At 40.0% G+C, this 12,823-nt stretch overlaps 2 protein-coding genes across 2 annotated transcripts; both read left to right on the top strand.

Moving 5' to 3' along the window:
• The first annotated feature begins 1,182 nt into the window (after nucleotides 1-1,182).
• LOC311035230 (C-C motif chemokine 3-like) lies at nucleotides 1,183-3,166 on the top strand. Its single transcript, XM_084043316.1, has 3 exons — nucleotides 1,183-1,454; nucleotides 2,077-2,188; nucleotides 2,466-3,166. Exons 1-3 carry the CDS (start codon nucleotides 1,382-1,384, stop codon nucleotides 2,560-2,562), a joined length of 282 nt encoding a protein of 93 aa, XP_083899442.1. The 5' UTR covers nucleotides 1,183-1,381; the 3' UTR covers nucleotides 2,563-3,166.
• Nucleotides 3,167-5,526: 2,360 nt separating this feature from the next.
• LOC311034781 (tripartite motif-containing protein 16-like) lies at nucleotides 5,527-12,289 on the top strand. The gene is made up of 7 exons (XM_084042762.1): nucleotides 5,527-5,821; nucleotides 6,196-6,555; nucleotides 7,094-7,189; nucleotides 7,579-7,812; nucleotides 8,222-8,381; nucleotides 11,097-11,168; nucleotides 11,333-12,289. The coding sequence occupies exons 1-7, from the start codon at nucleotides 5,594-5,596 to the stop codon at nucleotides 11,857-11,859; spliced, it is 1,677 nt and encodes a 558-aa protein (XP_083898888.1). The 5' UTR covers nucleotides 5,527-5,593; the 3' UTR covers nucleotides 11,860-12,289.
• The last annotated feature ends 534 nt before the right edge of the window (nucleotides 12,290-12,823 follow it).

Here is a 12,823-nt window from a genome sequence, read left to right as displayed (position 1 = left end):
ACGGTGTATAGGCTACTGTACATAAAAACTATGTTTTTGAATCCACATGTTGCTGGCAGTACTGCTGTTTTTGCTTTAATGTGTATCTCATCGCGTGTCCTGCACACAGATGTTTGGATCACTTTTCTAGATGCACTCCTCTCTCCCCACTCCCCCGGTGTGGTGAGCACTGTATTACCGCAATAAAGCTGTTTGCACACATGCCTTTATGTGTGCCTCATGATAAAGATACAGTGTCATCACTTGCAATTTAAATCAACCATGTTTTTTTTTGCACGTTACTAATTCACAATGCAAATGTGTATTGCTTTTCAAATGTGTGTTTGTGTCTTAAGTGACATTTCTAAGAAATGAGAAAGAGGTGATAAAAAGTTTGTTACTCTGATTGTTACCGTAAAGAAATAACCCTGCTCCACATAGCCAACAGTATATGTGCCCCTCAACCCTCTTATCACAGAAATGAAAATAGAACGGCATGTTATTGTAGACATCAACAATGCCCTGTTCTGTTTGGTTAAATGTGCAATGAAATCTGGAGGTGAAATTCTATCTTAAAATGATTTGTCTGATTTGTCTCCTATCTCTGTTTTAGAGGACTGGACTGATAGATACATATACTGTAGTTGGAAGGGGGCAGACTGGTAAACACTGGATCTGTGTTTCACTTGAAGTGTGTGTGTGTGTGTGTGTGTGTGTGTGTGTGTGTGTGTGTGTGTGTGTGTGTGTGTGTGTGTGTGTGTGTGTGTGTGTGTGTGTGTGTGTGTGTGTGTGTGTGTGTGTGTGTGTGTGTGTGTGTGTATATATTCAGTTTTATTAAATAAAGAGCTGTACATTCTCAACAAGAACAGTGTTGTGGCCTCTATTTGTCTTTACAAATATTGACATACTATACACACTGTGTCTCTTTTAATGTCCTATGTCTTTATGTCTTAACGTCCTTTGAAACATCCTGTAACTGTGACTACTGTAGCTATCGAGCAATGATTAAGAATTCTTACAGACACAATTTTCTACCTTCCCTTTGTAGTCTTTCACTTTGTCATGCTTGGAGTATAACAAGCAAATACGTGAGCTTCACCACATGCGTTTCCTTTGTGAGATACATGGGGTCCTTCTTTTTTCTTCTATCAACCTTTTGAAATGAGTGGAAATTGTTTGTCGCATAAAGCACCTTTCCGCCCCTGTGACCACAACACCACACCTCCCACCTCTTGCAGCTTCTCTTTGTTCTTGTTAAATTTCAGAACGGACTATCTTTTATTTAGACACCCTTTGTAGTGCCTGACGAGAGCTGTCGTTTTAGTCTCCATTGCATCCATCCATCCATCCAGCCAGCCTCCATCCATCCATCCATCCATCATTCTCTGCAGAAGTTGTGACCATGGGAACCCGTCACATTGTCCTGCTTTGCATCCTGATGGGAGTTTCTCTGTACTGCTCTGCCGGGGCCAACAGTAAGTTAACATACAGTACATGTCGTTGCTGTCGGGCAGAAACCAACTATCTCCATTTTTCTACTTTTACATTTTTATATATAAATCAGTGCTATTGAACACCCTTTGTGTGGGTTTTACACATATTGAACCAATGAAAAGTATTAAAAAGTGCTTCTGACTAAACCCAACTCACAGTAGATCCTCAAACTGTCGTTCAAACCATCTAACTCCAACTTAGGTTATGTTTCCGTCTGGCTTGGTCATTCTAATCAATGATGGACAAAACAAATGAACTCACAAAAACCTCCTAACTCCACTGGAGCTGTATTTGGGTAAAGATAATATAAGGACACATGCAAGTATCTGACACAATGTATAAAGTCACCATAACAACTTTGATGAGGCAGCATTGTGTTGGATCTTTTTTTTTTTTTCATTTCCTGAAAAGTTAATATTTTGGACATAGTTGGTTTCTGCCAGACAGCAGAGATGTTTTAGCAACCTAATTACAAACGTTTTGCTTCTTTAATTTTCTCTACTAAAGGTCGCCGTGTTCATAAGACTTATAGTGCTACTACTATAGAATATCAGTTTTGTCATGAAATGCAACCGTTATATTAACGATTAACATTTTATGCAGATGCACTCGGCCCTGATGACTGCTGTTTTAAGTTCTACGGAAAGAGAGTGAGGATTGACCTCCTGAAGTATTATTACCTCACTGATAACCGGTGTGTAAAGCCAGGAGTCATGTAAGTTTCGGAGTTAAATACATATGTATGTGTGTGTGTGTGTGTGTGTGTGTGTGTGTGTGTGTGTGTGTGTGTGTGTGTGTGTGTGTGTGTGTGTGTGTGTGTGTGTGTGTGTGTTGTCGTATATACTGTGTGTATATATATATATATATATATATATATATATATACTGTATACCATATATATATATATGATATGCATTTTCTCTTGATAAAAGTCACAATCACCAACTACCATTCTAGTCATTTTAAACAAATTTCTCTTGTTTATTGCACAGTGCGGTCACAGAGAAGAATGCTCGCCGCATCTGTATGGACCCTGCCGTTCCTTGGGTCAAGAAGCTGATGAGCACTCTGGATGAGCGTAGCTTTTAGTAGCAATGTGCCCGCAGGATTAAAAAAGTAACCCGCTTTTGAAAGCCGCATCTTCATCTGATTACTGGTTTAGCATTGCACATACAGTATATGTTAGTATGAGGACATACAGTATTTGAATAATTTACTATAATAGATAAATTCAAAATTCAATTGTTGTGTGAATTTGTATTTTTTAAATTTTTATATAACCTACAAAGTATACATTAACATCCAGTATGGGGCATATTAATACAATGCTTGGTCTGCTTGTGTTCAAAGCCTGTAACGGTCTTTCTTGCACCATTTTGTGGAACTTTTAGACCTATCTCACAGCTCCAGGTCACTCAGATCTGACAGTCAGTTGTATTTGAGGCCTCCACGGTCTAACAAGGATGGGGGACCGTGCCCCCTTGCTGTGTTGGCACCAAAGTGTTGGGCACAAACTCCCCTTGAATATAAAATATACCCCCACCTTTTAAAAGCATGCTAAGGACCCACCTTTTCGCTATAGATGACTCCTACTGTAGGTTCACTTGCTGTGTTGTGGGTTGTGTGTGTGTTTGGTTAGTTTCTATTCCCTCCTCTTGTGACTGACTGACAATAAAGATAATTCTGATTCTGACAGTGTCTGAGTTTCTTGTTGTCCTACTTTAGTCTAATTAGTTTTCTCTTAACTCGGGCTGCACCCCGGGCCAGTGTAATAACTGGAGGGGGGCACACTATAAATCCCGAACCTATGAACCTATAAAATATATTGTCATTCTTGATTTTTCTGTCCTTGACAGAGAAGGTCATAATAAAACATAATATACTGTATAGTTAGTGGTCAATAAAGTGTAAAGGGAGGGAAATTCAGATCTTGTAACCTCCGGAATAAATTCTGAACTGGGATGTTGATGTGCGATCTATAAGCTCAAAATGCATCACCGTGGAACACGTGAACACGTGAGCTTGTAGATCAGCTATTGCTTTTGCCAGTGGTTCTCAAACATTTTCATGTCAAGGACCCCTAAATCGATATGCATTTGGCCACAAACCACTATTTGAAAATAGTTTGTGCCAGTGACCCCCATATAAGAGAAGACTTGTGGTGTTAAACTTTTTAAAAACAATACAGTACATATATTATTTTTCAGGGTTGTTTTGTCATTAAAAAAATGCCACTCTACAAGCTTTTCAAATTTCTAAATTTTAAATGTGAAATTCTTCAAAAATAGTAGATCTACATGTTTACAACACGTTGAATAGCCAAAGTATAAAATAGGGTTAAAATTGTTGCTGTGAGAACTACGAGCCAAGTCAAGCCAGTGTTGCTTGTTGTTCCTTTAAGTAAATGGGGTTTGCATGCACACTGGAAATGCTTGACTGGGAACGCTATTTAGGAATGCTTGAAAGTGATTGCTGGAAGGGGAAGTGATTTAACTTGTCACTATTCTTTACAACATAACAAAGTATTACTTTATCACAACATAAACTATGTCTGTAACATGTATGTATATGTAAATAGAATTAGTCGTATGACTATCTATGGGCTTGAGTGGTTTCAACTATTTATTAGAACATATTAGAACAACAGAATTATTTGTCAAAAAGGTTTGATCTTTGAACAGAAACACAATGAAGATATGTACACAGGGTCATCTCACATTTATTAGAAAAGGAAGAATAACCTAATGCACCCCCGGGACTCAAATCTCATTCTGAGTGTGATGTCTTCATTAGGGAGTCAAGTTCATCAATTGAAGTTTCATTTATTTGTACAAATGCACGACTGGCCTGAAGCAGGCCTTAAGTTTAGGCCCTTAATGATCTCAATCAACTGAGTGACCATTTAGCCCTTAAGCGTAAATAAGTCTAATTTGATTTGCCTGACACTCAGTCTGAATGTTCATGTGCCTATAGCGATTCAGGGGCTGGAGCCAGGGTACCCTTAAGCCTAGTTACATGTCTTTTTTAGATAAGGAAATGTTAATGTTTTTTCCATTCACTTTTTTTTTTTTTTTATTCAGCCCCACTTTGACTGTCTGCACTACAGTAGCACATCCAAGAGGATAAAAACGGAACTTCAAACAGCTCAAAATTAACTAGTCAGGGTGGTATTGAACCATAGCCCCATAGTTGGCCCTTTCCATTAAAGGGCAGTTTAAAATAGCATATTTTTATTGAACAATACGGAACATACAGGTACTTCTGAGGGCCCGTATATAATTGTAACATCCGTGGCCATGGGGTAAGCACTTTATATTTGAAATCTGAACGTTTATGTAGATGTATGGGCCAAAAGGGGTTAACACCATGTCGAAGTTCATCCATGACGGTCATGACAGATGACCGTCTTGGATCCATGGCTATAGGCTGCAACCCAGCCTGGCAGAGAATCTGCGTCTCCAATCTACACCGCCTCTGGTAGTGGAGACAACAATGTTCACAGTGGTGAAGTTCCACAAGTGTAGTAGCCTACTGGACTTTTAGCTTTAAAAATTAAGGACAATAAATAGTGAAGATAACAGTGTGCTTAAAAAAACGCCCAAACTCAGAAACAAGCATTCACATAGAAAAGGGTTCTATGAAACAACAAGTCAACAACGGCTCTAGAGACAATCTGGGAACCCAGAGCCAAATGAGAAGGAAAAACAGCGACCTCTGCTGTTTGTACTATCAGAGCAGAATCTGTTCTTGAGAGATTACTCTAGAGATAATAGGTCCAGCTAGCTTTATAGAAGAAAAGGCTGATGAGGGAAGTGACAACAGGTGTGGAGCCGCAGAGAGGTCGTCTGTGGAAGGGCTGATCATGAGGGAGTGGAAAAAGGTGTGCACACAGAGGCAGTTTAGGCGGTGCCGTGCATAGAGTTATAACATGTAATGTCATTAAATAATACGCCTCTGGCAGCCGACTATACAACAAGAATACAACGAGGAAACCACACCCCCTTTCTCTCCTTTCCAATGCTCCCAACCGTTTCACTTCAGAGAAAACGAAACCATAGACATACAGTACAAAACTGTATTGTCCTTTCTGTCTGTGAGCGTGAGAGTGGTGCTGCTCAGTATGGCACAGCTGCAGGGAATTGTTCTGGACCAGTATCAGTTTTGCTGTTCCATCTGCCTGGACCTTCTAAAGGAACCAGTGACTCTACCATGTGGACACAGTTACTGTAGAAGCTGCATTGAAGGTTGCTGGAACGGCTGGAACCAGTATGGGCGGCACAGGTGTCCCCAGTGCAGAGAGCTCTTCCATCCAAGACCTGTCCTGAGGAAGAACAACATGCTGGCTGAGGTGTGTGTGTGTGTGCGTGTGTGTGTGTGTGTGTGAGAATGATCATGATGCCATTTTATCATCGACACACTGTAAATATAATGTATAGAACAAGTAACTATAAAATAAGACAATAATGATGTACTGCCTGAAGCGTGTGTGTGTGTGTGTGTGTGTGTGTGTGTGTGTGTGTGTGTGTGGGGGGGGGGGGGTAACTTCTACACATTAAAGTTAGTGCAACCAGACACTAACCTCCATTTTCCTCTTTCAACAACATGACAAAGCAATGCAAAGTATCATTTTGCAGTGTTTTTGATCATGAACCCCATGATTCCTGTTTTTGATGTTTTTGTCATCAGTGAGTGACCTCCCCTCCATTACTTTTTTACTTACAGGTTGTGGAGAAGCTGAGGAAGACAAGACCCTCTGCTGCTCTGGTCTACGCCGGCCCAGGAGACGTGGCCTGTGATATCTGCGCCGGAACCAGACGTACCAAAGCCATTATGTGTTGTCTGGCTTGTCTGGCCTCTTACTGTGACACTCACATCCAGCCTCACTACAGTGTCCCCGTGTTGCAGAAGCACAAGCTGGTCCCAGCCGCAAACAAACTACAGGAGAAGATGTGCTCCCGTCATGACAAGCTGAAGGAGGTGTTTTGTCGCACAGACCAACAGTGTGTCTGCTATGTGTGCGCCATGGATGAACATAAGGGCCATGACACTGTGTCGGCTGCAGCAGAGAAGACAGAGAAACAGGTAGCCGCAAGCAACTCCGATTCTATAATGCCAACAGGAATGTAGAGTTGCAATTCCAACCCTTGACACCCCATTCATCCAAACAGAAAGGTCCTATCTGATTGTATTAAACAATGTTAAACTCAGCAAGATTGCAGCTGTACGGAAAGCTTGGACTATCTTTGTATCTGTCAAGTTTTTGTTTCATAAAAATCCTCCGTAGACATGTTATTAGCTACTTTCTGTCAACAAATTCCACACAGGGGATAATATTTTGAGTATGAGTTTGGAACTAAGCGCTCGTTGGAAATCACTCAACGGTTCTGCATCCAACCTTCGAATATGCACATAATGCAGGAAGCAGCAGGACGCTTCGTTATTGAAAATGAGTGTTTTTTTGAGTAAATTACTGTAATTAACTTAAAAAATATATACATTAGTAAATTAGTTAACTTAAAAAGAAAAATGTCTACAGAATTTTGTAGAAGTTAGTTGACACTGCTGACTTCAGATTATGTATGGATCTAAACCAAACTCTTCTAATGTTGATCTTCTGCAGAAACAGCTGGGGTCGATTCAGCAAAATATATGGCAGAAGATCCAAGAGAGAAAGAAGGAGCTGAAAGACCTGAGACAGGTCGTGAAGACCCTGAAGGTGAGCTGATATTATGATAATATATTGTTATTTACTGTGGATAAAGGAAATAATGGTGATGCTATAGAAAAGACTGACTGACTGCTAGATCCTGGACTGTAATAGAAGTTGGCATAGAACAAGCAACTTATGAAACAAGACTAGCAATGTGTTACACAATTTATTTGCATGGTTAAAGTGTTTGTTTCACTGAAGCTACCCATTTGTGTGTGTGTGTGTGTGTGTGTGTGTGTGTGTGTGTGTGTGTGTGTGTGTGTGTGTGTGTGTGTGTGTGTGTGTGTGTGTGTGTGTGTGTGTGTGTGTGTGTGTGTGTGTGTGTGTGTGTGTGTGTGTGTGTGTGTGTGTGTGTGTGTGTGTGTGTGTGTGTGTGTGTGTGTGTCCTTAACCAGAGTTCTGCAGAAGCAGCAGTGGTTGCGACTGACAAGATCTTCTCTGAGATGATCGTCTCCATTGAGAGAAGGCGCAATGAGCTTAAAAGACTGATCCGAGATCAGCAGAAGACTGCAGGGGCTCAGACTGAGGGACACCTGAGGCAGCTGGAGGAGGAGATAGCCATGCTGGAGAGGAGACATGCTGACCTGGGGAAGCTGTCCAACACTGATGACATCATCCATTTCATTCAGGTTCCATAGATAGGATGTTTTTTCCAATATGTCAGTCTTGAATTTCCCACATGGGATCAATAAAAGTATATATAATATATATACTTTTGTTGCGGCATAATATAATATTATTATATTATGCCGCAACAAGCTGTCTTTCTTATTGAAAGACTGTTCCTTTTTTCCCTTTTTTTTAAAAGACTAATTAAATTCAGCATCATTTATTTAATAAAAGACACAGATACTCATAATGTCTCCATACTACTGAGTGGGAGACATTAAACGAGTCACAAGTCTGTGTATTAAATGGTTTATACAAGGACACATGCTCAACCAATTCTGATCAGTATACTATTAACAAATCTGTTTATTTCTTGATATTACTTTTCTTCCATCCTGTCTACGTGTCTCTCTGTTTCATTCTCTCCAGAGTGTCCAGTCTCTCTCCAGGTCCAGTGGATCTCGAACCCTACCCAGTGTTGTTGCCCGTCCTCTGGGTTCCTTCACAGCTGTAAGAGATGCGGTGTCTGGTCTGAGAGACCAACTAGACAACATGCTGAAGACAACTTGGCCAGAGATGTCAAAGAGAGGTGAATATTTTAAATGTAAACCTTTTTTCTAAATCAGCCATTGTAGTAAAAAGTGGTCAGAAGGGAATAGCTCTGCTGCCAAAGGGATATTTGACATTGAATAGACTGATGGCACACAGATTGGCTTTCTGTCTGAGAGGGCAGTGAAATGTATCAATTTAAACAAGCATATGTATTGTTTCTATTGAGCAGTAGAGTTTGGTGTGGTGTCTTAAGGTGCTGTTTTAGTCTTTTCTAGATTGTAGATTAAATGGAACCTCATACTAATGTAGGCCTGTGTTTCACAATCCGTTTTCTGCCATAACACACTTTATATTAAAACAAGAAATGACTAAAGTCATAATATAGCCGCGAGCGGCAGGCTTTTTTTGCCCCAATCTGCCGTTGAGAAATTGAAATTTAAAAAAAAAAAATGGAAAAAAAAATTGTTTTTGAAAAAACATAAAAAAAAAAAAAAATTGTGAAAAAATATATGTCCTTTTGAATATGATTTGACATTCATATTATTAGCAGCTGTATTGTGTGTCCCCCCCCCCCCCCAACTACTCAAGTTAAAGTATCAATACTGCAATGTAGAAGAACTCTGCCAAAAAATGGCATACCTCAATATGACATTTTGCGGCTATATTATGACTTTGTCATGTCTTGTTTTTTTATAGTGCTGTAACATGTTATGGCCTAATCACTGTCATTCAAGCATAAATGTCTTAACATTAAAATAAAAATAAGTAACCGGTATAGGACTAGCCTACCTATTGTGGTACAAAAGAAGTCCTTCTGCAGTGAATTACAACATTAGGATTGTGCAGAATTCAAGAAGCTTTATTTGTTACTGACTCATAAAGATACAAGCAGCGAAATGTTGTTGGAACTTGTACCACAGATGGTTCTACATATAATTGATATAATGAAGAAAAGAAAATATTAAGCAAGAAAATAAAATGGACAATAATAACTAAATAAAAATAGCCTACAGATATATACAGTTTTAGGAATACTCTGGGACTTGTCTTAGACAGGCATGTCATCAGTGGTGTAAAGTAACTACATGTACTCAAGTACTGTATTTAAGTACAATTTTGAGGTATTTTTCACTTTACTGTTGTATTTCCAGTTTTCAGTACTTGTACTTCTACTCCACTACATCTCAGAGGCAAATATTGTACTTTTGCTCCACTACAAATTATTTGAAAACTTGAGTTACTAGTTACTTTGCAGATATAAATTATTACATTATAAAACATACATTAACCACTTTAGCCCTATTTTATACCAAGGCTATTTGAAAATAGCTGATCTACAAGCTCACAAAGTGTCGCATCGCGACGCGTTGTGAGCTTGTAGATCTGCTATTTTCAAACATGTGTGTACTTTTACTTTTGGTACTTTAAATACATTTGGATACCAACACTTTTGTACTTTTACTCATGTAAATTTTGAATTGCGGACTTTTACTTGTAACAGAGTACTTCTACATTGCAGTATTGATACTTTTACTCAAGTAAAACATTTGAGTACTTCCACTGCTCCTCAGAGTTAAATCAACACTGAAGCCCTGCGAAGCCCTGCGGCTGTTGTACAGATGATTAGAAGATTCTCCGCTGGCCGACATTTTATGACTTAATGACTTTATGACTCTCAGCCTCTCACTCTGTCCTCTCACTATTACGGTTAGCATAGCATGTTGCTAACACATCAACAAAGCAACCACAAACTTTTCGCTTGTGAGAGAGAGAGAGAGAGAGAGAGAGAGAGAGAGAGAGAGAGAGAGAGAGAGAGAGAGAGAGAGAGAGAGAGAGAGAGAGAGAGAGAGAGAGAGAGAGAGAGAGAGAGAGAGAGAGAGAGAGAGAGAGAGAGAGAGAGAGAGAGAGAGAGAGAGAGAGAGAGTGAGAGAGAGAGAGAGAGAGAGAGAGAGAGAGAGAGAGAGAGAGAGAGAGAGAGAGAGAGAGAGAGAGAGAGAGAGAGAGAGAGAGAGAGAGAGAGAGAGAGAGAGAGAGAGAGAGAAGAGAGAAGAGAGAGAGAGAGAGAGAGATGGAGACGGAGGGGGGGGGGGGTGCTGCGAGGAGAGGCGGGTGCTGTGAATGACGGCCGTCCATTGGCCGTCCATGGGCCGTCCATGGGCTTTAAAGTAGTGTCTCCCCATTGGCTGTAAAGTAGTGAAGGACAGCCAGGACAGCCAATAGACAAATAGGTGTCCCGAAAACATGTCGTGTCGCGAGTGACGATGTCTGAGGCTGTCTGTAGAGCCGCAGCGCTTTCAGCTCGCGGCTAATAATCCCAGAGTACACAACTATCTACTTAACCACTTAACATTGGAAAATATAACGCCCATGTTCAATATGGCCCACTAATACATACTTGGTGCGAAACTTAAGCTCGTTTTAATAAACAGAGGAATTGATGAAAAGCCCGCATAGAGCTCAACTGCTCTCTTAGATTTTTTTTATGATGTCAGACTTGAAAAGCTGGGTTCAATAGGCAGGTCGTGGTAACACTACAGTTGCACAGTCTGCTGGATATTCGTCTGCAGATCTCAAACCTGGCACTGGAGCAACTCGGATGATTGGAGCCTTTTTCTTTAATAGAACAGGGTGCAAGGCAAGCACGACAACGTTTCGATGTCTATTACATCTTCGTCAAGTCATGACCTGACGAAAATTGTTCTAGACCATTCTTCAATATGCCATGACGTTAACTGATTTCTTGTGTCTCCAGTGTCTGCAGTCGATGTCGATGTTGATTTACATCTACCACCACAGCCCCAGACCAGAGAAGACTTCTTACAATGTGAGTCCATGTTGATGCTGTTTCTTACTGTTGAAGTTTGACTCTGGGGGTTGCGTTTACAGTGTTTTTTTTCAATTTTCTTTTCTGAGATAAAATATCTCAACACAGTGAGCTTTATGAGGTTTTAATTTGTTCTGATATTTTGCCATGTGTTCTTCTCTCAGATTCCTGTCCTCTTTCACTGGATCTGAACACAATGCACAAGAACCTCGCCCTGTCAAAAGAGAACAGGAAGATTACTGCTACTCAACAACAAAAACGCTACAATGACCATCCAGAGAGATTTATCCTCTACTGGCAGGTGTTGTGTAGAGAGGGTCTGTCTGACCGTTGTTACTGGGAAGTAGAATGGAGTGGCGGTGAAGTTTCTATAGCAGTCTCTTATAAAAACATCGACAGAAAGGAGTACAATATGTCTTTTTTGGGATACAATGACAAGTCCTGGAGTTTAACGTACTCTGTTGAAGGTTACATGTTCAGACACAACAAAGTTGACACTAAGGTGTTTGGGCCTTGCTCCTCCAGAGTGGGGGTGTACCTGGATCACAAGGCAGGTACTCTGTCCTTCTACAGTGTCTCTGACAAAATGACCCTCCTCCATACATTTCAAACCACATTCAAACAACCTCTCTATCCAGGGATAAGGCTTTATGACTGGGGAGATACAGCTGTGGTGTGCAAGACATGGTAGATGCGTAAAGACAACTGATACCGATAATTCAGTTGAAAACCTTTTTTTGTTTTTGGTCTCTTTATTTGGCATGCGTTTGGTTACAAGTATGTGTTAGGATCATGCTTAAATACACCACTGATAAACTTGCTGCAGCCAGGCAGTCACTATGTCTTAGTGTTGTTTTGTCTTACTCTGAAGAACTCTGTAAGTCTGTATAAAAATTATACTTACTGTAATGCAGTTTACTACTCATTGTTATCAACCAACTAGAATGATGTCTTTACGGATGAAAGCAAAATAAAATCTCACAACAAAAAAAATGGGCAAGTACTGATTTGTGGAACGGTGTGAAAGGAGCCCCCCACAGTAGCGCCTTTTCCAAATTTAACACAATGTAGAATTATGTTGCTGTTCTACATACTGCCAACCAGGTGAATAAATCACAGATTGAGACTTTAACCTTTACGAAATATCCAAGACCGTTGGGGTTTTATGTAAGATACCTTTGAACATATTGCTGGTTTGACACTTCAAATGCTCTAATCCTAATCTACAATCAAGCTCTCAATGCACATTGAGAGGCTATTTGCTTCCATAGGAGACATGCTGGCTTCTATGGAATCCAAATGACTGAAATCAGTCGTGGCGACTGAGAACTTTAATCCATGTCTTCATAGATTTAAAGCAGGAGGATGTGATTCATACTATACATTTATACTGTATAGTATGTATGTATAATGTATACTGTAGTGTAGGCTATATATTCTTTGTTTTGCTCTTCTCGTTAAGTACATGAGCAAGGTACTTAACAGAATGAACAATGTCCGAATTAAAGGGCTGAGACCATCAGGTTTACCTTCAGAATGATACATTAATACACAGATTTTGTACTCAATAAATGTCTGCACTGTGGCAATGGAATGAGGATGCAACCTCTGCTGCTGTGTTTTACTTTGAAGAAAATCTGTCTATTTTAAAATAT

The sequence above is a fragment of the Gymnoscopelus microlampas genome (genome assembly GCF_963454915.1).
Source record: "Gymnoscopelus microlampas genome assembly, chromosome: 19".
NCBI lineage: Eukaryota > Metazoa > Chordata > Actinopteri > Myctophiformes > Myctophidae > Gymnoscopelus > Gymnoscopelus microlampas.
The sequence above is the reverse complement of the archived record's forward strand: the minus strand, read 5'-3'. Positions and strand labels throughout refer to the sequence as shown.